At 38.6% G+C, this 23,163-nt stretch overlaps 1 protein-coding gene across 5 annotated transcripts in view; it reads right to left on the reverse strand.

The window, feature by feature from the left end:
- cttnbp2 (cortactin binding protein 2) overlaps positions 1 to 23,163 on the reverse strand; it is a 162,020-nt gene that overhangs the window by 75,112 nt on the left and 63,745 nt on the right. For 3 of the 5 annotated variants that reach the window (XM_073059524.1, XM_073059526.1, XM_073059523.1), the window contains 4 exons: positions 15,184 to 16,921; positions 12,264 to 12,467; positions 3,277 to 3,376; positions 2,073 to 2,223 (listed from right to left, as the gene is read on the reverse strand). In XM_073059524.1, coding sequence (XP_072915625.1) covers positions 2,073 to 2,223; positions 3,277 to 3,376; positions 12,264 to 12,467; positions 15,184 to 16,921 — 2,193 coding nt within the window. The remainder of the gene's footprint in view (positions 1 to 2,072; positions 2,224 to 3,276; positions 3,377 to 12,263; positions 12,468 to 15,183; positions 16,922 to 23,163) is intronic. The other 2 variants (XM_073059525.1, XM_073059527.1) reach the window with 2 other exon arrangements.

The raw sequence follows: 23,163 nt of genomic DNA on the forward strand, positions 1-23,163 counted from the left end.
TGAACGATGAAGTAAATATTTCTAATGTGGTCTCTGCAGTTTCTTCCCTGACCCTCCAGGGTCAGGTCCAGGGTTGCACACGGTTATGTCTTATTTAATCATTTTAGTACACTGCAAGGCTGCAAATATGTATTTGTTCCAAGACCTCACTATTTACTATCCCCTTTTCTTTGGCACCATGACATTCTTCCTGGTAAACACCAGGATAAATAGGCAATAAAAATTGCAGCTGAAGTCCTGCTGAAGGGTCTCGGCCCGAAATTTCGAATGTACTCTTTTCCACAGATACTGCCTGGCTCCAGCATTTTGTGTATGTTGCTTGGATTTCCAGCATCTGCAGGTTTTGCAGATGCTAAAGAATAGAAATCTTAGCCATCTCCACACATAGGTAGCCCTGATGGTCCTTAAGAGGACCTCATCTCTCCTTAGTCACTCTTTTACTGTTAACATAACTGAAGAACCCAGCCTGCCAAATCAATCTCATAGCCAATTTCTGCTCTCCTGATTTCCCTCTTAAGCCTGAACCTGAAAATATTATAATTCTCGAGAGGTTTATTCGTGCCCAGCTGCCTAAACACAATGTACAATTCTTACTTTTTCCTTCTTAAAGCTTCAATATCTTGTTATCAGTCAGTGTTTGGGTATGACGACCTTTCACCCCAACAGGAACATGAGCCCCTGGTCACCTGATATGACCCCAGTGAAAGCCTACCCACTTGCCAACTGTTTCATTAGGTTTAAATAGACTTCCAGTCATCCATTGCAAGGTCCTGCCTAATGTGCTCAAAGCTGGCCCTGTTTCAGTTCAAGACTTTAACGTGAGGACTTGTTGTCACATTTCCATAACTACATTAAAACTAATAGAATTATGGCCACGAGACCCAAAGTGCTCCCCAACTGCCACTTCAGTGACTGAGCAATAGAAATTTAACTTCATAACAGTTAGAGAACTATTTTTATTAAAAAAATACAGACTTATATTAAGCCCAGGTAACATTTTCCTCCTGTATTCCCCCACTCACTCTCTATTCTTCTGATCCACCTTGGATCCATCCTCCCACTCTCTCCCCTTCTGATCCACCTTGGATCCATCCTCCCACTCCCTCCCTCTCTCCCCTTTTGATCCACCTTGGATCCATCCTCCCACTCCCTTCCTCTCTCCCCTTCTGATCCAACTTTGGTCCATCCTCCCCTCCTCTCTCCTTCTGATCAACCTCTGGTCTTCTAAATTTTATTTCCTTTCCCATTGCCTATTTTCATCCCTCATTTAGCTCCATCCACCTAACTACATACTTCCCCTAATATATCCCATCCCCCATTTGGTTTCGTCCATCCACCTCTCACTTAATGGTTTCCAGTATCACCTTCCTTATTCCAAACGCAGAGATTCAACACTATTTTATCTGGGGATCATCCTTCTCAAATATAGTGAATAACAAATTTGCAGAAATCACAACTTGGCAGAAGGCTTAAATGTCAAATATTTCTATTTTTATTTAACTATCTACAAATCTAAGGATCACCAACATCCAGTGCATGCACTCTTCTTGCTGCTACCATTAGGCAGTAAGTACAGAAGTTCTACTCAGCCAGGTTCAGGAACAAATACTCACCTACAACCATTAGGTTCTGAACTTACCTGTGTGACCTTTTGAACACAGTGGACTATCAATGCACCACCATGGACTTGTCTTAGATTGCACCTTTGTGGAGATGCAAGACCTTGGTGCAAAACAGCAAGTTTTTCTTATTTTCACTGGTATAAAATTATATATAATTTATATTCTTTATTTTGTCTGTACCCTAGATACCTTTGATGCTGCTGCAAGTTTTTCATTGTATCGACCCTCACCATATTGTGCACGACAATAAATTTGACTCAATATTCAAAAGAAAATGTGACAAAAAATTTGAAAACACTTATTTTAGCTTGACTTTAAAATAAACCGAGATCAAGAAATAAAATTTGAATTTGAATAAGTCAATTTGGAAAATGCAAGCATCTTTAAAACTCTCAAAGGTTCTTAAATGTAAGTGATATAAATGCACAGATTTTCAGTTTTTATACTTACAATAGTCTTTGTGTTATAATCCACTCCAGCTTTCAATAAAATCAGTGTACATTCATGATGTCCATTTATACATGATAGATACAGAGGAGTCTCATCTTCCTTAGCAGCATAGTTTACATTTGCACCATTAGCAATGAGCACTTCAGTGCATCTGTCAGGAAACAAAGCAAAATTGAGCTACCTTTCAAAAATGATCAATGGCTGTTTACTTTTCATTGCAAATACTTAGGCACCAATGCCTTTTTGGGTAGGAATTGTTGTCCTTTAATGATAAATAGTCGGTAATTTAAAATTTAAAAAATTGCAGATGTTTTCTGGTTCTCCACATGGAGTTCAAATTGTGTGACACACCATCACAGTAAAACAACAAGCTTTTTCAGGACAGTTGTCTGAATGCTGGAAAACACTGTAATAAAGGCAGAGAGGAGTAAGTTACCCTAATCTTCTACACTGCAATTCCTAATACCCAGATTGATTACAGCTTTGACAGAAACTGAATTTACATTCCAGTACCTTGAGGTGGGAGGGATGCATACCAAAAAGTTCAAGGACGGCAAGTGACAGTTGGAATCGCAGTAGTAGTTTGGCAGTCATGAAGGGGTAATAAATTTAGCTGCAAGAGTTCCTGCAGATGCTGGAAATCCTGGCTAGCACACACTAAACTGCTGGAGGAACACAGCATCGATGGAGGCAAATGAACACAGGCCGAGACCCTTCATCAGGAAGACAGAACACACTTTGTGTGTGTTATGCAATAAATTTAGTTGGTGTGATGTGAGACAGTGATGTGTTGGGAAAGAGGGCTATTGGGATTTTGCCGAGCTCCTGCTTCACAAGAAATAAAAACTGTTTTCCAGCCCTTCAGGCTGCCCTTTTAAGGATATATATATATATGTATGTATACACACGCACGCACGCACACGCACGCACACACACACACAATGCAATACATATCAAGCAGTGAATCACAATCAAATTTTCTGAAGTGGTCCTGAAACAGCATGGAAATTTGATTCAGCATACAAAGGAGTTCTAAGCAATCTGTCAGGCAATGGACTTCCAGTTTGCAATGAGAGTGCAAAAGCACTTGCGACAGAGTAACAATATATCCTTGCACAACTGCTTTAGTCATGTAAATTGGCTGTGGTAATTTCTAGATGTCTTAGATTTTTGAAGTCACACAGAATGAATGACTACATCTTACCCAACATGTCCCTCTGCAGCAGCTGCACACAATGGTGTGTATAAATTCTTTCCCACAGCATCAACCTGTGCTCCAGAGTTCAGCAGTAATGTTACAAAATCTACAAAGAAACAGGTTTTTATATTTATAATTGATACAGTCATAAACATTCAGATCTCTGAGGTTCACTACATATAACAAAATGACTCATATTTCTGTAAATACATAGGAATAATGTTAAAAATCCAACACAAATTGGTTAGTGAATTCCTGTGTGAGAAATTAGCAAATCTGTGCACAGAGAAATGAAAATGATCACATAATAGATGCTGAAACAAAGAAATAAACAGATTTGGCTGGAAGTATAATCATCTTTGTGTTAATCATCAGTTTTTTTTAAACTTATATAGCTGGATTATTCAACTAGGAAAAAAAAGTCATCCAATTTGAAATACAGGAATGATTCACTACAGTTAATTAACAGTAATACTGAAGTCAAATTCACTGAGCATGAGTAATGTGCTCTATTTTAAAAAGGCTCTCCTTCCCTTACTCATCCTTGTCCAATTCCATCTGCGGACTACATCCCCTTCTTCACCACCAGGCAAGAGGACCAAGTAAATGCCATTGATACAGATGAACAACTTCAATGTGTGTGCATTAAATCAAAGTACCGGTATATTTATAGCTTACCTTTAGCACACTAGTGGTGACAGCTTTTGGGGAAAGTGTCTATGAAGGCTCTCAGTCATCCAGCTCATTGTATATCAAGCAGTAGTAAATCAAGGTAACTGGACTTGCCATGTTGTCCAGAAGACATTTCCACAACAGTTCACACCTCCATTCGTGACCCCTCATTACCTCTACGACTCTTAACAACCTCTAAACAACTCAGGCTACATCCACACTACGCTGGATAAATTCGTAACCGAAGCTTTTTCTCTTCGTTTTTACCCTCTGTCCACACTAAAACGGCGTTTTCGTCTCCCGAAACCGGAGCTTTTCAGAAACGCTTTCTAGGGTGGGTATTTTTGAAAACGCTGCTCGGGCAGATCAGTGTGGACGGGGTAACCGGAGACTTCTGAAAACGCTATCAGACGGCAGTGCACTATTTCATTGTTTTCTTGAACGCAACCTAACAATTTCAGAACAGACGGCAAAGAGACTGAAGCCAGAAGAGTTAGAAATGTACTCACCAAATACTTTGACCCACAACTTACTGAACAAATAAGTATACTCACTTTGCCCTGTTTTCTGTCCTTGCTCGTATGAAGGTGGTTTACTAATGTAACATTGTATGGAAATACAAGATAACACTGATGCAGACATGTTTTATACATTTAACAAGGTGCTTTATTAATGCAACAGGTTAGTCAGATTTTCAATGTCCGTCGTCAGCCGGGTCAATCTGTCCGTGAACTCCGTTGGTTGCCGCCGTACGCTCCAGTATTTGTTTTTTTTTGTTTTAAGTTCTCCTGCGCGAGAGCCAACAGCTGTCCATTGTTTTAAGTTTTTCTAGTCTTTAACTGGACAAACAGGCACTTTCACGAGGAGATTCGACACCAAACATGTCGCTTGTGTTTGGTAGATATGTCCTGCGCATTAGGAGGAGATTCGCCGATATCTCCATTTCAGTGTGGATTGAGATATTTTCAAAAATGCATAGTGTGGACGCCTGTTGTTTTTATGCGAAACCGGCGTTTTCAAAATTATCCGGTCTAGATGTACCCTCAGAGTTTCATAAGCCAGAAAACTACCCACCATGGATCAGAACTGAAGAAGCCTCTCGGATGAGTGGCAAAACGTCTTCTAGACAGTACAGCAAGTCCAGTTGGCTTTTGGGAAAGTGCATTAAGGTTTATTTGACTACTGAAGAAATTACACATATGACAATGCCTAGTGACATTCATCATTAGTTCATATGTTAGTAACTCAAAATGCTTACTTTGTGTATTTCTAACTTAATGAAACAAGGCAGACATGCATTTTACTACTTAGGAGAAGTCTATAACTGAATTAATCTGATAATTTAACAATGAATCTATCTTGTAAGACATTGCTAAAATTCAATCCAAGAAACACCAAAAGTAATCAGACAGTTTTAAAATAGTCTGCTCTAAAGAAAATATCCATTGATTTAATTTTCCTTGTACTTCTTTCCTAACCATGTATGTATGTATGTAACCACTACCTGTATGTATAATCTATATTTTCATTTATATTTATCAATATTACTGTTATGAGCAGAGAGACAACATCTGCCGGAAGTAAATTCCTTGTATGTGCATAGGTACTTGGCGATTAAAGTCTGATTCTGATGAGTAGGCAAGTGAATAGTTCCCTTGTACAATAAGATGGACTCTTCATCTCACAATCTACCTCGTTTTGATCTTACACTTTATTGTGCATCTGTTAGTGTTTAATCTTGTATCACCACAATGAATTGTGTAATAAATTGAACTGTATGAACAGTATGCAAGACAAGCTCTTCAAATGTAACAATAATAAACCAATTCCAATTCTAATGATATTAGCACTTCTATTCGCCTACTAATCTTCTATTAGCAAGGATTAAAACGTGCAGCTATTTCCACATGATATTTCATTCTGCAACAGACTATTTTCTAAAGACCTTTACATTTGTTCTTTAGAAGAGGGAGAGGTGCTCAAGGGGCAGGAAACAGATCTGACTAGATCTTTTGCTTTGAATGCTGGTCAAGGGATCAACATAGCTTTACACTGAAGCTAAGATGCGCCATTGTAAAATTACAAGTTACTTCTTAACCCGATTCTTCCTCCAGTTCATGCAGACAATCTTGCATCTTCCATTCCCATCTCAGGCAATTTCTCCCTCTCTGTCCCAGTCATAATGTCATACAACATGGAAATAGGCTTTAAGGTCCAACCTATCTATGCCAACTGTTGTCCTCGTCCTCTGGCCTCATCCTCTCAGGCTGTATCAGATCTTAATGATCCTGTTAAATACAAGCTTAAGAATTTCCTTCTTCTAATCCTTTTAATAACCCTTCCACAAAATCAGTGATAATGCGATTACACAAACTAATACTCTTATTACATTCTCTTCTTCTAAGTATAAAAGAAAATTTTTCTATTTTTAAAAAAAATCACTTCCTTCAAAAATATGGCCAACAGTACCCAACAATCAGAAAATCACCTTTATGTCGACATCATAAACATTTTAAATGAATTTTCAAACAGTTAAGAATCCCCTAATTTCAGTAATAATTTGGTATATTATTACTAAGGAAGTACTTAATGCTGGGAACCAATATGAAATTAATGACATAATGGTGACCTCAGCAAAGGGCAGGCTTGCCTCATTTTAAACTAAAGAGCCAGCAGTCTGCTGCAATCTGCTCTCTGGAATCTTTTGCAGGGCTTCAGTATCTGATATATATTTATACAGAGGGAAAATGACAAGCAGAATTGCCAGATTTAAACTATAACACGCCCACCTCACCACCCACTTTCCTGGGTTCTCCAACACTCTGCTGGAGGTGTTAATGCAGGAGGAGGATCTGCTGTTTCCAACAGGTGGCAGGAGGATGTCTGCACCAGTCACACAGCAAAACGCTCAAAAGCAGCAAAGCAGGAGCACTACACTCAAAAGCCCTTGTAATGCAATTGTTGAGAACATTTTAAAACATTTTCCAGAAGGACTGCAAAGCAACTTTCCATTGCCAGATGAGTTCACTTTCTTGGATTTGTACTGCTCTCTAACTTCCATTTTCTTCTGTAAATCTGTTTCAACATTCACATTCTGTAACCGGTACAATCCCAACTTTTGACACCTTTGTGTCAAGCCACCCTATTCTACCAAAAGGCATATGTTCACAACCTCTCACCAGCCCACACAATAACATGCTCTCATTTTACTTGTATATCTGGCTGACAGACAACAGCAGGAAATAAGGGAGGTGGCTGGGAGAAAGTGGGGTGGGAGAGAGGGGTGTTGCTGAAGGTAGAGGTGTTCTTTTAGAATACAAACATTCAAAGAAACATGGATTTATTTAAGTGCATACGAGTTTGCTGGAAAGCACATTCTTGCAATACATATTTAGAAGTAATTTCTAAACGACACACAAATACCACTTTCAAATATTTTCCATTTTCTCTACTCTTGTATTTATTCACCCATCAGGCAAATTTACAATGACTACTGATAGATACAACTATCTACAAATCACCTTAATTCTTTTTTTCATAAGTAGCTTTCTGATATCGGCCAACTTGCTTATTTTTCGGAAAACACTCAAACTAATATAATCACATTTTTACTATGCAGGTATCAAAATTGATCAAATGAATCAGCTGGAAATTAGCTCCTTTTTTTCAAAATCCACGTTTAAATGATTTGGGACATTACAGAATTTACAATGGATAAATTTATGATGCTCTATCTTCTAACTCACAGCATTTATCTCTAAATCGAATTAACATCCAGGAGAATAGTCTCTACCTTGCTCTGCCCTCATCTATAAATTTTAGATGCTTTATAAACAGACATTTTATTCTCAAAGCACAGTGACAATTCAGCCCAAGTTTTCAATTTGTCTAGGAATTTCTCTCTGCAGTGTAATTTTAAAATTTGGTTTGCTTTGCATCAGATTGAGGAGGGTCAACTGCCTAAAGGGATCACATATCACATCCTTCTGAAGTCAAGATAGTAACATGCTCAAGAATTAATTTTCTCCTGTTATTAAGTGGTATAACTGAACAGTAATAAAGGTCATTACATTATGTCAGTGAGTATAATCAGCAAGAAACTTCAGCCTTGGCATTCATCCAGAACTGTCAGCGTCTATTACTGGAAGGATGAAGGCTGTATCATGCTTTATACTGGAATTAGGAACAGAGTTTTAAAGCATATTTTGTTTTTACGAGCTCGAGGTCCTCATTTCATCATAAAGCCTGTTGGAAGATTTATTATGGCCATAAGGAAGAAGCAACAATGTTACACATGTAGGCAATTTCAGACATATACAATCCAAAATCTAGTTTGCCAAATGCATTCCAAAAATGCCTTTTCTTTAAATCTGATCAGGGTAACAAAATTCAATACATTCAGTATTCCCCAATAAGGCAACAGGTTAGAAGAGGGTAAATTAACAAATCAAACTCACTTTGTGAAAATGTTATGCGAAGGATCGGCAGGATTGAGTTATGAATATTAGTAGCATGGAATAATTTTTATCAGTGGCAAAATTTGGGCTATTAATTACATTTAATTCAGAATCAGATTTATTATCACTGGCATGTGACATGAAATTTGTTATCTTAATTCAGGTATAGATATCAATACAGAATAAAAGTTATGTTAGCTGCAACAAGGAAACAATCAAAAACAGAAAGGGGATTCCAGATATAAACACTAACAATTACAAAATTGTTCTTATAATATACAAATCCAGATTAAGGAAAATGATGACAACTATCTCAAGAACAAAATTTGCTACCAGTGCAAAAATATCAGGCATATATAACACCTAAGGTGGGATTTCTGCCTTATTATAAATTACACAGTGTGTGTTCCAGGAAGTGTTATCAAGTAAAATCATCACTGCAAGTACAGTTTTGAACCTCCAGGGCTAGGTCGAGACTTCTGCTTTTAGCTATTCCTCAAAACTTATAAGAGCGCGGGGCCAATTATTTCTCATCACAAACATTACTTTCTTCAGCATGAATCCCAGCACTAAAATGTTGTTAACAAACTTTTTTTGATTTGCACTTTTAATCTTTCCCTTTGAACTTATGCAATGGGATTGACAGTTCTGGCTCCAAGTACCTGTAATGTGATTTTGTTTGAAGCCCACTTCCTAACTTGTGTATAAATGACTCGTCAACCAACCGTGAAAAATGCCATTGGAAGTTTACCATAAAAATATATCGTCACTCTAATACAAGTCCAAAAATATTTGCAATGAAACATTTGATATGGAAACAGAAGAATTTTTTAAAAATTGACAGTACAGAATTAAACCTAAATACAAAGATGATATTCAGTGACAACAATATTGATGAGTAATTTCTTGTGAATAATTTAAAATTATAAAATAATAAATAATAATTTTTAAATATATAATTAATAGTAAATAATAATAAAATATATAAATAATTATAAAAATTATTTGACACAAAGTTGGGTGGCAGTGTGAAATATGAGGAGGATTTTAGGAGAATTCAGGGTGACTTGGACAGGTTGGGTGAGTGGGCAGATGCATGGCAGATGCAGTTTAATGTGGATAAATGTGAGGTTATCCACTTTGGTGGCAAGAACAGGAAGGCAGATTACTATCTGAATGGTGTCAAGTTAAGAAAAGGGGAAGTACAACAAGATCTTGGTGTTCTTGTACATCAGTCACTGAAAGTAAGCCTGCAGGTACAGCAGGCAGTGAAGAAAGCTAATGGCATGTTGGCCTTCAAAAAAAGGGGAGTTGAGTCTAGGAGCAAAGAGGTCCTTCTGCAGTTGTACAGGGCCCTGGTGAGACCACACCTGGAGCGTTGTGTTCAGTTTTCGTCTCCAAATTTGAGGAAGGACATTCTTGCTTTTGAGGGAGTGCAGCATAGGTTCACGAGGTTAATTCCCGGGATGGCAGGACTGTCATATGTTGAAAGATTGGAGCGACTGGGCTTGTATACACTGGAATTTAGAAGGATGAGAGGGGATCTGATTGAAACATATAAGATTATCAAGGGATTGGATACGCTAGAGGCATGAAACATGTTCTTGATGTTGGGGTAGTACAGAACCAGAGAATAAGGGGTAGGCCATTTAGAACGGAGTTCAGATGTCTCCTCTATACCTACTTCCAAGCACCTGAAAACTGTGCCCTCTCATGTTAGCCATTTCAGCCCTGGGAAAAAGCTTCTGACATCCACACAATCAATGTCTCTCATCATCTTACAGCATATGCATCTTTTCTCCTTCTGTTCAAAAATATTCCCTCCCCTCTTCTTCTATTCTCCACTCTAGCCTCTTTTCACTTCCCACCCGCCTATCTCAAGCCCCTGGGTCCTATGCTCCTTCCCTTTCTCCTGCGGCCCACTCTCCTCTCCTATCAGATTCTTTCCTCTGCAGTCCTTTACCTTTCCCACGCACCTGGCTTCACCTATCACCTTTTAGCTATCCTCCTTCCCCTCCCCTCTCCTTTTTATTCTGATGTCTTCTTCCTTTTTTTGCCCTGAAGAAGGTTCTCAGCCCAAAACGTCAACTGCTTATTTATTTCCATAGATGCTGCCTGACCTGCTGAGTTCCGCCAGCACTTTGTTGTTGCTGCTCTGAAATACCTTGTCGTTTTTAATCCAATGAAGTAACGGGACTCATTGAGGTTGCCAACCCGAAGGATGGTAGAATGGGTTTAATTGTCAGCAGTTCCTGGGAAAACCTTCACCTTCGTTTGAAATGCATTTGACAACACAAAACTGTCAGAAGTCCAACAAGGACTTCTGGGGACAGAGCCAACAGTTGTTCAATCACGTAGAGAACCTTTCAGGTTAATGCTCAATTATCTGCAAGTATTGATCAGGCTGTCAATTGGCAGTAGTTTGTTGAGCCATCAACACTAACCCAGAAGGCACCTACAATGCATAAGCTATTTGCTAATGCTGTGGATAAATAACAAACATTATAATAAATGGTACAAAGCAAGAATTTAAGAATCTCATACGAGTTTAATGCATACCATTAAAAGTCACTCCTGTCAGAGTCATACAAAAGTACAGCACAGAAACAGGTCCTTTGGCCCATCTAGTCCATGCTGAGCCATTTAAACTACCTACTCCCATCGACCTGCATCAGGACCATATCTCTCCATACCACTGCCACCCATGCACCTATCCAAACTTCTCCTAAACGTTGAAATAGAGTTTCTATGTACCACTTGCACTGGTGACTTGTTCCATTCTCTCATGACGCTCTGAGTGAAGAAGTTTCCCCTTATTTTCCCCCTTAAACTTTTCACCTTTCACCCTTAACCCATGACCTCTAATTGCAGTCCCACCCAGCCTCAGTGGAAAAAGCCTGTTTGCATTTACCAAATCTATGGCCCTTATAATTTTGTATACCTCCATCAAATCTCCTTTCAATCTTGCACATTCCAAGGAATAATGTCCAATTCCAATAATAACCAATATATTGAATAATAACTAATTCCATCCTTCCTTATAAATCAGGTTCTCCACACTCAGGAACATCTGTGTAAATTTTGTCTGTACTCTTTTAACTTTGTTTACATCTTTCCTGTAGACAGGTGATCAAAACTGCACATGATACTCTAAATTAGGCCTCACCAACATCTTATACAACTTCAACATAACATCCTAATTCCTGTACTCAACAGTTTGTTTTATGAAGGCCAATGTGTCAAAAGCTTTCTTTACAACCCTATCTACTCGATTTGCCACTTTCAAAGAATTATGAACCTGTATTTCCAGATCCTTTTTTTCTACCACACTCATTATCCTACTGTTCAGTGTGTATGACCTACCCTGGCTGGTCCTTGCATTTGTCTGTGTCAAATTCCATCCGGTATTTTTCAGCCCATTTTTCCGTCTAGTCCAGATCCCTCTCCAGGCAATTAAGGTTCTCCTCGCTGTCTCCCCCAATCTAGTTGTCATCTGCAAATTTGCTGATACATTTAACTACATATTCATCCAGATCGTAGATATAGATGACAAACAACAACCTCAGCACTGATCCCTACAATACACCACTAGTCACAAGCCTCTAGTCAGAGGCAGCCATCTACTAGCACACTCTAGCTTCTCCCACAAAGCCAAGGAACTAAAATTGTAATTTCATTAGAGAACGAGGTATGCTTCCTTTTTGCATCATTAACTATGCCAGTTTTAAATTATTTAACTTAAAAGGGAGAAATCTTAAAACTAGAGACAAGCTTTATTAAGTAGTATGGTAATATCAATTAAAATTTCACTAATAAAGTAATGAATAAGGTCAAATTAAAATGACAATAATAAAATAAATATACCTGTATATCCAGATTTAGCAGCAGAATACAAGGCAGATGAACCTTCCTCATCAAGATGATTAATATCAATTCCATCTTCATTTAGCAGCATTGACAATAAAGTGACATTTCCCTGGGCAGCAGCTTGGTGAAGCAGAGTGGACCTGCCACCCAGGGGGACAGGACCACTAGGCATTAATGAAGGAATTAGGGAGGGAGACCTGCCTGTGAGTTGAAGTGAGAAAATTACAAGAGAAGAAATAGGTGAATAAAATCGGCTTGCATGTACTGATATTCAATACAGAGATGCAAAAGAACAGCACATTACAACAGATTATCAAAGTCAAAAACAGTTCATACTTATTCTACAATTCCTCGTTATTCAAAAGCCTTTTTTTTTTAGCTAGGTTACAATCATAGAAGCATTACAGTAATGTGCAAAAGTCTTAGAGATATATAAAGACTTTTACACAGTACTGTATATCATGTCTTTCCAATTACCAAATAGCACAATGCTACTGAGCTAGTGCCAAGCTAAGGTTAAGTTCTTCCCCGTGAGCTGTTTAGTGGCATCGGGGCAGTGACTTTGCTGAGATGCTGGCTCAACGCTTAACCCAGCACAGGTGAAAAGCGTACAAGGAGCCAGCTGGATTCGAACCTGGGAACTCTTGTTCCTAAGTCCAGGTGCGGATACCGCCACACCACCAGCAGGGGCCACACAAAGTTAAGTACTCTCATTTATTTTCCTAACTACCTTCCTATTTTAACCAATATACAGTACTGTGCAAGAGTCAGACAACCCAACTACATATAATGTGAATAAGACTGTCTATGTAATGTATAATTTTACTTGTTTAAGCAAAAGCTATTTTGGAATCATCCACAATAAAAAAACATACTGTTCAAAACAAATTTCAGGGAACAGCTAAAAGGATGCCTCACAGCTTTGGACCCAGTCAATTTTCACCTCTAGTGACCCGTGTGGATTTAAGATGCTCTCCCTGTGGCGGCAGGGGTTTCCATTGGGTGCTGCAGTTTACTCTTATGTCCTGAGTTAATTGCTTACTATAAACTAGCCCTAGTGCAGGTGGATGCTAGGAGACAGAATACGCTGTAGCCAAATAGGTGGGGCAAGGAGATCGTAGGGACCAAGCAAATAACCTGAATAATACAGAATGATTTAATCTAAAAATTGTTGAAATAATAGTGAACTTAAAAAGCTAATAAATTAGAACCCTGTACGACTGTTGGGAAAACACCTTGTACCCTTCCAAGTTTAACTGTGGTTAGCTCCAATGCACTTCACCGAATCTTCCCTAGACCTCCTATGAATTTATAAGTGACATGTGGACATTTCCACATTAAAGAGATTAATAAACATTAAGGCACTATGTTACTCTACAATTATTTGAATATTTACGTAGACAAGTGACTTTATTCTGATTTAGCAATAAATTTGTTGTGTGTCATTTATTCCATGTTGTATGGTAAAGTTTCTACCATCCTTCCTTGAACAAAAAGCAAATAGATTAAGGTAACAGAAAAATGTTTTTAATTAACCCTGTCACACATTTCTTAAATGGCCATTAAGTTAAAATTGTTAATATAAATAAAGTGAATTGCGTGTAGGTAGGCAGAATGCAATGTTACTAGTTCAATATTTTTGAATACTGGGGCTGCTTTCGGAATTAATTTTAGAATTTCAGTAAGGTTTGTATAAATAATATTTATGAACTATAATGACACACAATCCACCTTCTTCACAATAATCCCATTGCATTTTATCTTCAGCACGTGAAAGGGAAATGGAAAGCATGTTCAAAAATATGAAATAAAGCCAGAATGCAAAATGTTAATGCCATAGCTAAAGCACAAGGCTGTTAGAATGCATGATGACAGTGTTTTAAGTGTTCAACAGCATGATGGGAAATAAAGGCAATACAAATTCACATTCATTAGACTCTTATGATGCAAGGCAACAGAAGCTATATTGACTATAAATTTGTCAGTTAATAAGCTGGAAGCTTAAAGCACTGCGTGACATGCACTGATCACAAGGTCCCAGGGATAGAAATACAACTGCTGGCATCAGCATAAGTGAGAGCTGGTTAATTTCAGGCCCAATAAGTCATTGCTTTTCTTTATCCCTACTGCCAATTAAAATTGGATACAATTTAATGATAAGCTGGACACTGATCAAGTACAGTATATTGCAACAAAATGACTGGAACAGGGAGCAGAAGCTTAAGAAAAACTGAAGTAATAAAATGTTTCAATAATATTCCAAATCTGCACTTGAATGAATCTAGAGATACGATTCTCCTGAAGATATCAAATCACCATTTTCCATATTATTGAATCTCTTACATCCGGAGTAATATTAGTAACTCAAAATACTGTTAACATTTGCATTGGAGAGGGGTGGTCTCTATCAATATAAAGTTTACTGCTGCAAAGCTATGTTAGTCTCTAAGGTGTCAAGTCTTCACAAAAAAATATTGCAAGGTGGTGCTCAGCATCTAGAAAGTGTCAAATGTGAAGGAATTATGCTATTCTGTTGAGAGTTACACCATTACACCATGATTTTACTAAACACTTCTTCACGAGATGATAATCTGTCCGGAATGCTTAGTCAGCTAATTGCCAAAATGAAATCGATGGCTATAACACTCAGAGATGCTTCATTAATAAATAAATGGTGAGCTGGGGTGAAAACTCTCACACAGAAATTAGCTGGTGCTTAAAATACTATGGGAAATCCTAAAATGATTGCAAAACTAATGTTGATTTGGCCAATGTTATATTTTAATTGTGTTTCAAAAGAAATGATTATTGCCTCTTATCAAATCGAGGGTAAATAAAATGAATAAAAATTTTAAAGAAAGGATTTTGCATTTATGCTCAGATATGTTGTATTGGTATAGTATTTCAATCCCTTTACCTGATGATGTGATCAGTAGATTGTCTGTGCCACAAGGTCTAACGGAAGAGGTTCTTTTGGTTGTACTAGCAAGGTCAATGGAGGTGCTAGAGGCGATGGTGGTGATGATGAGGGAGTATTCTGAACATGCTGTTTGGCTCAGCTTGGGGGATAAGGAAGGCCTAGCACCCACCTGAGATGCAGCCACGGCAGGGACAGCACAGCCAGTAGATGTTATATCCACCGCTGGCTTAGGTGGCAATTGTGGCAATGCTGTCTTTGGAAGAATCTCCTCATTAGTTCCCTTATTTCCTGGATGTGGACTGGAAGAGGATGAGGCCATGGTTCTACCTTCCATCCGAGTGTTAAACCCAACAGTTGGGGAACGACTCCCATCCATAAAAACTTTTAATGGTGGATGAGGGGAGGATGGAGTCTGTGACAGTCCCGGCTTTTTTGGAGGAATAGGTGGTGGATTTCCTCGGTCAACTCTTGCTCCTGTGGGAGATTTTAATCCAGTAGGAGAGACATTCAGAGAACTGGAAATTTTACCGACAACCTGCGGATAAGATGAGCCCTCACCTGTTGCTGAATGTGCCAATCCAGGTTTTAGATTACTAACAGTAAGATTCCGGTTTTCTGTGCCAAATGGAGATGTACTGTTCGTACAAGGTGGTTTAACTACACTTGGAGGACCTGTGAACCTTGACAGAACCTGGCTGACTGTATTCCGAGCCAGCTGCTTGGCAGGAGAGTTATCCCGATTAGTGGGTGACAAATCCCGCGACATGGGCCCCATCGCAGGACTGCCATGCTTCTCCTGGTCCCCAGCCTGGGCCTGAAACTTAAATCGAGCAGCTTGAATTCTTGGACTCAGTCCCGATTGCATAGTTGTGCACGAGCTCGGTGAACTCAAACTCTGCATAGGTGATGCTGGCGAAGGGCATGGTGACGTTGACACTGAAGAAGGGGGAGAGGGAACAATGGTACTGCTCAGTGACAGCGATGCACCACTAACCAAGGGACCAGGGCTGCTGCTAACTGAGGGTCCATTCTCCAAACTGGAAGGAACAACTTTGGTTTGCGTTGGGTTGTCTTCTGAACTGATTATTGTCAGCAGTTTATCACCAACTGCCTTGACTAAAGGTGTGTTGCTAGACATACTCGACTTTGTGCCTCCTACAGTCAGAGAATTTCCTGCAGATGGTTTAGCAGGTAACGCTAAAGCTGGCTTTTTAGTGTTACTTTCACTGGGAGTATCAACAAAAGGTTCTGTTTGGGAAGCAACAGATAACATATTTTGCTTACTTAATCCAACATCAAAGTCTTTACTTAAACTACTGGACAGTGAACCAGTTTCACTTTTATTAAGTTCTATCATTTTCTTGAAATTCTCAACTTCCAGTCTCAGGTCTTTGGTACGGTTTTCCTCGCGATTAAGTTTGGCACGGAGCTGTTCTCTTTCGATGTCAAACTCTGAGAGTTGTTTTTCCATCTTAGCTTCCATCAGGACACATTTCTTTTTCTCATTCATCAGTTCCTCCTCCAACTCACTGCTCCTTTTCTGCACGTCCTCTAGAGTTTTGGTGATTTCTGCTAACGCCTGGCTTTCATCGACCACTCTGCCAGCAAGCTGTTTGCACTCCTTCACCAGCATCATCACAAGTTGCTTATTTTTCATGCGCTCTTCTTCAAATTGCGTGGACATTTTTTTATTTTCTGTCTCCAGTTGCTTTAACTGGGATTTCTCAAATTCCACCTGAAAGAGAGTTCATAGAAATCAATCAGCATTCAAGAAATAGCTTCAGCATTTTATTTGTTACAAGGCCAAAAATAAAGAAACATACCCTTGGTTCAGTAGATAACACCAGATTGCAAGCCCCGTTACAGAGACTTGAAAAAATATGGACCAGTAAATTATTAGGGGGGCTGGTCAGATGGATCAAACCCCAATCTTCTCTTGCTAGGAGCATTTAAAATAGCTATGCTACAGTAACCTGATGGTACAGGTGTGCTGATCCACATCAATAGAACAGGTGAACTAGTCATTGTACTGTTTATGGGTAACACTGAGGATAAATCAGTGACACATTAACACCATACTTGAGGAAGCACTTCACTGGCTATAACAGACCTTGGACAGCCTTAAAGCTATGAAGAGTTCTCAATGAATATCTTTATTAAAAGCCTTAATTTTCACTCGTGCAATTCACTGGCTCATATTGATCTGAAATTTTTTCAGTAAACAATACTTGGTACGGAAGTACGGAAGGGATTCTCATATCAACAAGCCAAGATTCAACATCAATAATAACTGGTAGTTGCAGAGAACTGGCGAAAATATTAAAGTTTTGAGTTGGGCTTCACCTGAAGAATTTAATATGCTCAACACTGACAAGCAACTTACATATCAAAAATGGTTTCAAAGGGAAAACCGCAACGTGCAATATGAAAAAGATGCACTGGCATTTCTGATAACAAAGTCTGATATACTACAGGTGCAAAATATCTGACATTGATGCTTATGTTCTGCACCTATGCTAATCAACTTTTTTTTAAAAAGCTGAAGGATTTGTTGAAGCAGCTGATACACAAAGATCTAAAACAGCAAGTCTCACATTCACCACCCTTTATATTCAGCTTTTCAGTTATATGAAAGTATTACCTCATTTTTGTATGCAAATACTTAGATGAGTCCCAGCTGTATTTTCAATTTTATTCATGACACAAAAAAGACAAATTAATTCACATGAGGCAGCCTTGATGTTATGCAAATACTTTGTAACAGATGCCATGGTACTTCTCTTCCCCACACTCCTCTGCCCTCTCTCTCTCATCCCCATTATCCTGTTATTTAATGTGAATGAACAGACTAGACTTTCTTCAAACACTAAGAGATGGTATCCCTGAGCAGTCGTTTGAGATGTCATCAGTAAAGAACAGCTAAACACATTCAATGGACCACTGTACACCAAGAAAATAAAACACATGACTTGTTTCAAGAAATGGATACCAAGGGCAGCAAGACCAGTTTTAAAGAACTGCCAAATTGCTGCTAAATATTTTATTGGAAATTAAATATTAAATTCAATATAGTAACAACATACTTAATTTGACATTTTTATGGGAATATATTAGCTGACTTTTCATGACATTTTATTTTGCAAAGTTAGCAACATGACACATCTTAGAGAGACTGATACTTTTGTAATGATTAATTAATTTCTAGATATAACAACTCAGCAACTCTTCGCTTCCAAGTTGAATGTTAAAGATGCAGACGTACCGAAAGTCAAAAAACAGAAGAGATTCTGCAGATGCTGCAAATCCTCATTAACACAAACAAAATGCTGGAGGAACCTAGCAAGTCAGGCAGCACCTATGGAAAGGAATAAACAGCTAATGTTTTGGGCCAAGACCCTTCTTCAGTCCTGATATCAATTGTGTCTTCCTTTCCATTGATGCTGCCTGGCCTGCTGAGTTCTGTCAGCATTTTGTGTTTATTACTCTATATTAAGGGTCAATACAATAACATAAACAGCACTTCATTTAAATATGCTTAGGAAAATATCAACACATATTACAGGTGAATATAAAGCACAAGTTTTAACAGCATTTTCATTCTCTTCTAAATCCTTAAATGCTGTATTCAGCCAAATTACCCAGAAACGATTACCAAATAATAATTTGAAATCTACAATCAAAACAAAAAATATTCCAAACAATGGTGAATCTGCTTTATAAGCATTGCTACCAGATTACTAGCAGGGTCCTTCCATAGTCTTAGATAACATATTCCATAAAAGCATTCATCACACATTCTCATAAAATATAATCTGTACTTCCACTTATGTAAAATTAATCTTCAGAAAATTAATAATAGATGGATACTAATAGCATTGAAATGACTAGGCTTAATGACCGTGAACACAACTGAGCAATATCTCAGAAATAGTGATAAAATAAACATTTAATAAAGACCATAGTAATGGGGTCAAGACACTTCTCAGTAAGATCATGGCTAATCGCTGAATCAACCAGCTTGTTATTCTCCATTTTGTCCCACATCTCTCAATAGCTCTGATTAAAAAAAAAAATCTGCACACCCTGGATCTGGAGTTAAGAAATGACCCATCTGCTACACTTGAGTAATATTTCTCTCAACCTTCCCCTACATCAGATGTTTCCTATCATGCCTGAAGGGTTTGGACTCTATTTCTGTATGTTACCTGTTCTTAAATTTGTCAGGTAATTTCTATTTATCTTATACACTGCCACTAAACAGCACAAGAACTTAAATCATCTCAGAGCAATTATTCTGAATTTCCCAACTTGCACAACCTCTCCTCATAATTAAGACCTGGGATTCCAGGTACAATTCCAATCGTCCACACTGGGTTCACTGTACTGCAAGGCCAATATATCCTTCTTAAAGTGTGCTGCCCAGAACAGACTGTACTACACCAGGCACAGTTTTGCATAACTTGCACAGCTGTGCATTTTGGCAGTATTGATGACATTTTAATGATTTATATAGAAGTAAATTTATAATGCAAGACAATGTCAGCCAGCATTCCCAACAACAGCATGCCCCTTCCCGATGTGCCTAATGTATTCAATGCACATGATGGACAGAAAGAGATTGGACCCACAGTCACCACTGCAGATATATCATCAGTCTTCCAGAGAACCCATGGAACTCATCTGGTATGATCGGTGCTCCATGACTGTGTCTTTAGTCCCTGCATAGATCAACTGGCAGGAATATTTACAGACATTTCTAAGCACAATCTGAGGTTCCCACCTGTTTTAAGAAGACCACTATCATCTGGGTACCTATGAGAAATAAAGCAACAGACCGTAATGACCTCCGCTCGATGGGTCTGACATCCACCATCATGAAGCTTCCAGACAACCTTAATGCACTCTAATTTGCCAACTGCTGAAACAGGTCCATGGCAGATCCTATTGCACTTCCCTACACTCATCGATGGACAGTAAAGACACCCATGTCGGACAACTGTTTTTTTTTATTACAACTCCACCTTCAATGATATAATTCCAAATAAACTTCTCTCCAAACCCATAAACCTGAGTCTCAACATTTCACTTTGCAATTGGTTCCTTGACGTCCTGACCAACATCCAACAGACTGCAATTAAGAATAGGCAAACACTCCTCCGCCATGACTATCCAACACCGGCATTGATTCACATCAATGGCACTGCAAACGCTTCAAGTCACCAGAAGTGAACATCACCAGGAGCCTGTCCTGGTGCAACCATGTTGACGTTGTGGCCAATAAAACTCATCAGCACCTCTACTTCTTCATGAAGCTTGTTATGTACCTTCGACCTTCACCAATTTTTATCAATGCACCATAGAGAGCATCCTACTTTGATGCATCATGGCTTGGAATGGCAACAACTCTGCCCACGATTTCTAGAAACACACAGTTGTGAGCACAGCTCATCACGTCACAGAATCTAGCTTCCCCTCCATAGACTCTGTTTACACTTCTCACATTCTCGGTAAAGCAGCCAGCATAAACAAAGATCCCAGCCAGGCTGTATGTTCTCTCTTCTCCTCCCTCCCATTGAGCAAGAAGATACAACTGCCTGAAAGCACACAGCACCTGGCTCAGGGACAACTTCTATCATGCTGTTACACGACTACTGAATGATTCCTTAGTGTAATAAGATGGATGATTGACCTCACAATTTACCTCGTAATGACCTTGCACATTATTGTCTACCTCAACTGCACTTTCTCTGTAACTATAACACATTATTCTGTCTTCTGTTACTGCTTTGCACTATCTCATTGCACCTATGTAATGAGTTGATCTGTATGAACAGTATGCAAGACAAGTTTTTCACTGTATTTCAGTACAATGTTAAACAAATTTACCAATTTCTTGTTTCCTGATGTTTAACATTCAAAATATTTGGTCCTCGTGAATTACCTCATATGTGTCTGCAGTCCAATTGCCACATATCTAAACAACTATTTGTTACGCCCGCAGCCCCCTCCTTTGTGAGAATCGCTAAATCACTATTGGGTTGGGTCAAGGGACCCAGGAAATGAGAGAGAGACGTGCAGAATGCCTCGTTCCCCGGCGATGTAAAGTCACAAGACATGGCCATTGTCTCTTGGAGACACATTTGTGGATTGAGATCCTATGCTACGTGAGAGCCCTCGGGCAAAGTGGGTTGGGTGAAGGGGAGAGATTGCATCATCCCCCAACCTGATTGACATCTACGACCCTGCAAGTCAGGATAAAAGAGGGGCTGTAGGAACGGCCCCTCAGACGCTCCAGAAGAAACGCTAGCGATCCCGTAATAGCGGGAAGCCATTTGAAGGAAGCCACATGCGTTCAGTTCCATTGCCTGGACCTGGTGGCTGGTACCACGGAAAACGGCTTTGAACTAACAACGGGGAACCAACTCCCCTGACTCAACGGATTGACATCATAAAAGACCCGGGCAAGTTTAAAACCATCTCTCTTAAACCCAAAGAGCTGCAGCTTGAATGACAGTGACTTTTATATTTCCATCGGACAATACAGTATCCCCTAGACAATGATAGAGCTATTTCTTATTGATTATTATTATTATACCCACGCTTTTAGATTGAGTATTGATGACGTATATTATCTGAATGTTTGTATTAATCTTATTTTTGTGCCCCTTTATTAATAAAGACTTTTAAAAATAGTATCATCAGACTTCAACGGACCGCTCTATCTTTGCTGGTAAGTGACCCAGTTACGGGGTACGTAACATATTCTAAAGATCTACAGTAAGTGACTATTTCATGAATAATTATCTTTGTACTTTTATGCTTCTATCCAAACTTCATCTATGCATATTTTTTCCATCTTTATCACATGATAAACATGCGCCCTTTTCCTTTTGTTCAAGCAATTTCCTAATTAGGTCAATACTTTGCCTTCAGTGGCATGAACATCAACTTTAGCTACTAACGCTTATGACAGACTTCATCGAAACCCCAATATTGTGTACTGTCCATTCGCAATCCCTTAACCACTCTTCTGGTCACCTCTTCAAGAAAATGCAGTGATAATTAGGCACGTCCTAGATTCTATGCATTTCAAACTTTCTACCCATCATTATAGATATGAGTAATCTTCCAAAAAACAGATGCTAGGCAAAGACTAATTCTACAGCATCCTCTGCTTGCCTTCCTTAACAAGAATTGTAAGCACAATTCTGCAATCTGAAGTGAATTTCCAAATTGCAAGCTTTCTTACAGAGCAACTCCAATGTTCTTATCTATGTATAATAAAGCCCTGGACCTAAACCATTTGCTCCTAGGTCATTGGTTCCTTCATGCAGAAGTTAATTTTACCTGTTTACCATTCCAAGTTCAATATTACTATATTGGAAAGTTTAAATATCACGCTTTCCTCCAAGAGTAAACATTGATGCAAGTAATTGCACTTTTGACTCCCTCTTTGTATATTTTATATAATATTGCTTTTTTCAGTTATCGGAAGCTAAGTTTGCTTCCCTTTTTTTTAAAGCCAAACATGGTTCGCAAAGTATCAACATTAAATTTGTTGCTTCCTGCCAGTTTCCCCCCAAAATGTTTCTAACTTTTGCCACCTCTTCTAATTTTCCTCAGGTTATCAGAATCTGCACTAGTCTTGGGATTTCTATGGGCTTCTCTCTGTCATTTTATAGTGTCCATGATCTTATTAGCATTTAGTGTATATTTGGCAGTAAGGTTTGAAGAAGAAATACTATTCAGGACAGAAGGTGACAGCTTATTTTTGCAAAACTATGGCATGGGATCTTTTAGTTTCAATAATAGCAATAATAAGAGGGTCAAATGTTGGCATATTAATTAAGAGAATAGTAGCTGGTTTAACAAACAAAAACATAACATGGGCAAACAAAATGGAAAAAGAACCTGAAGGTCATAACTGGGGAAAAAAACAATTTTGTATGAAGTGCAAAAAAATGTATTAAAATCTTT

This window comes from Hemitrygon akajei, chromosome 10 (assembly GCF_048418815.1).
Source record: "Hemitrygon akajei chromosome 10, sHemAka1.3, whole genome shotgun sequence".
NCBI lineage: Eukaryota > Metazoa > Chordata > Chondrichthyes > Myliobatiformes > Dasyatidae > Hemitrygon > Hemitrygon akajei.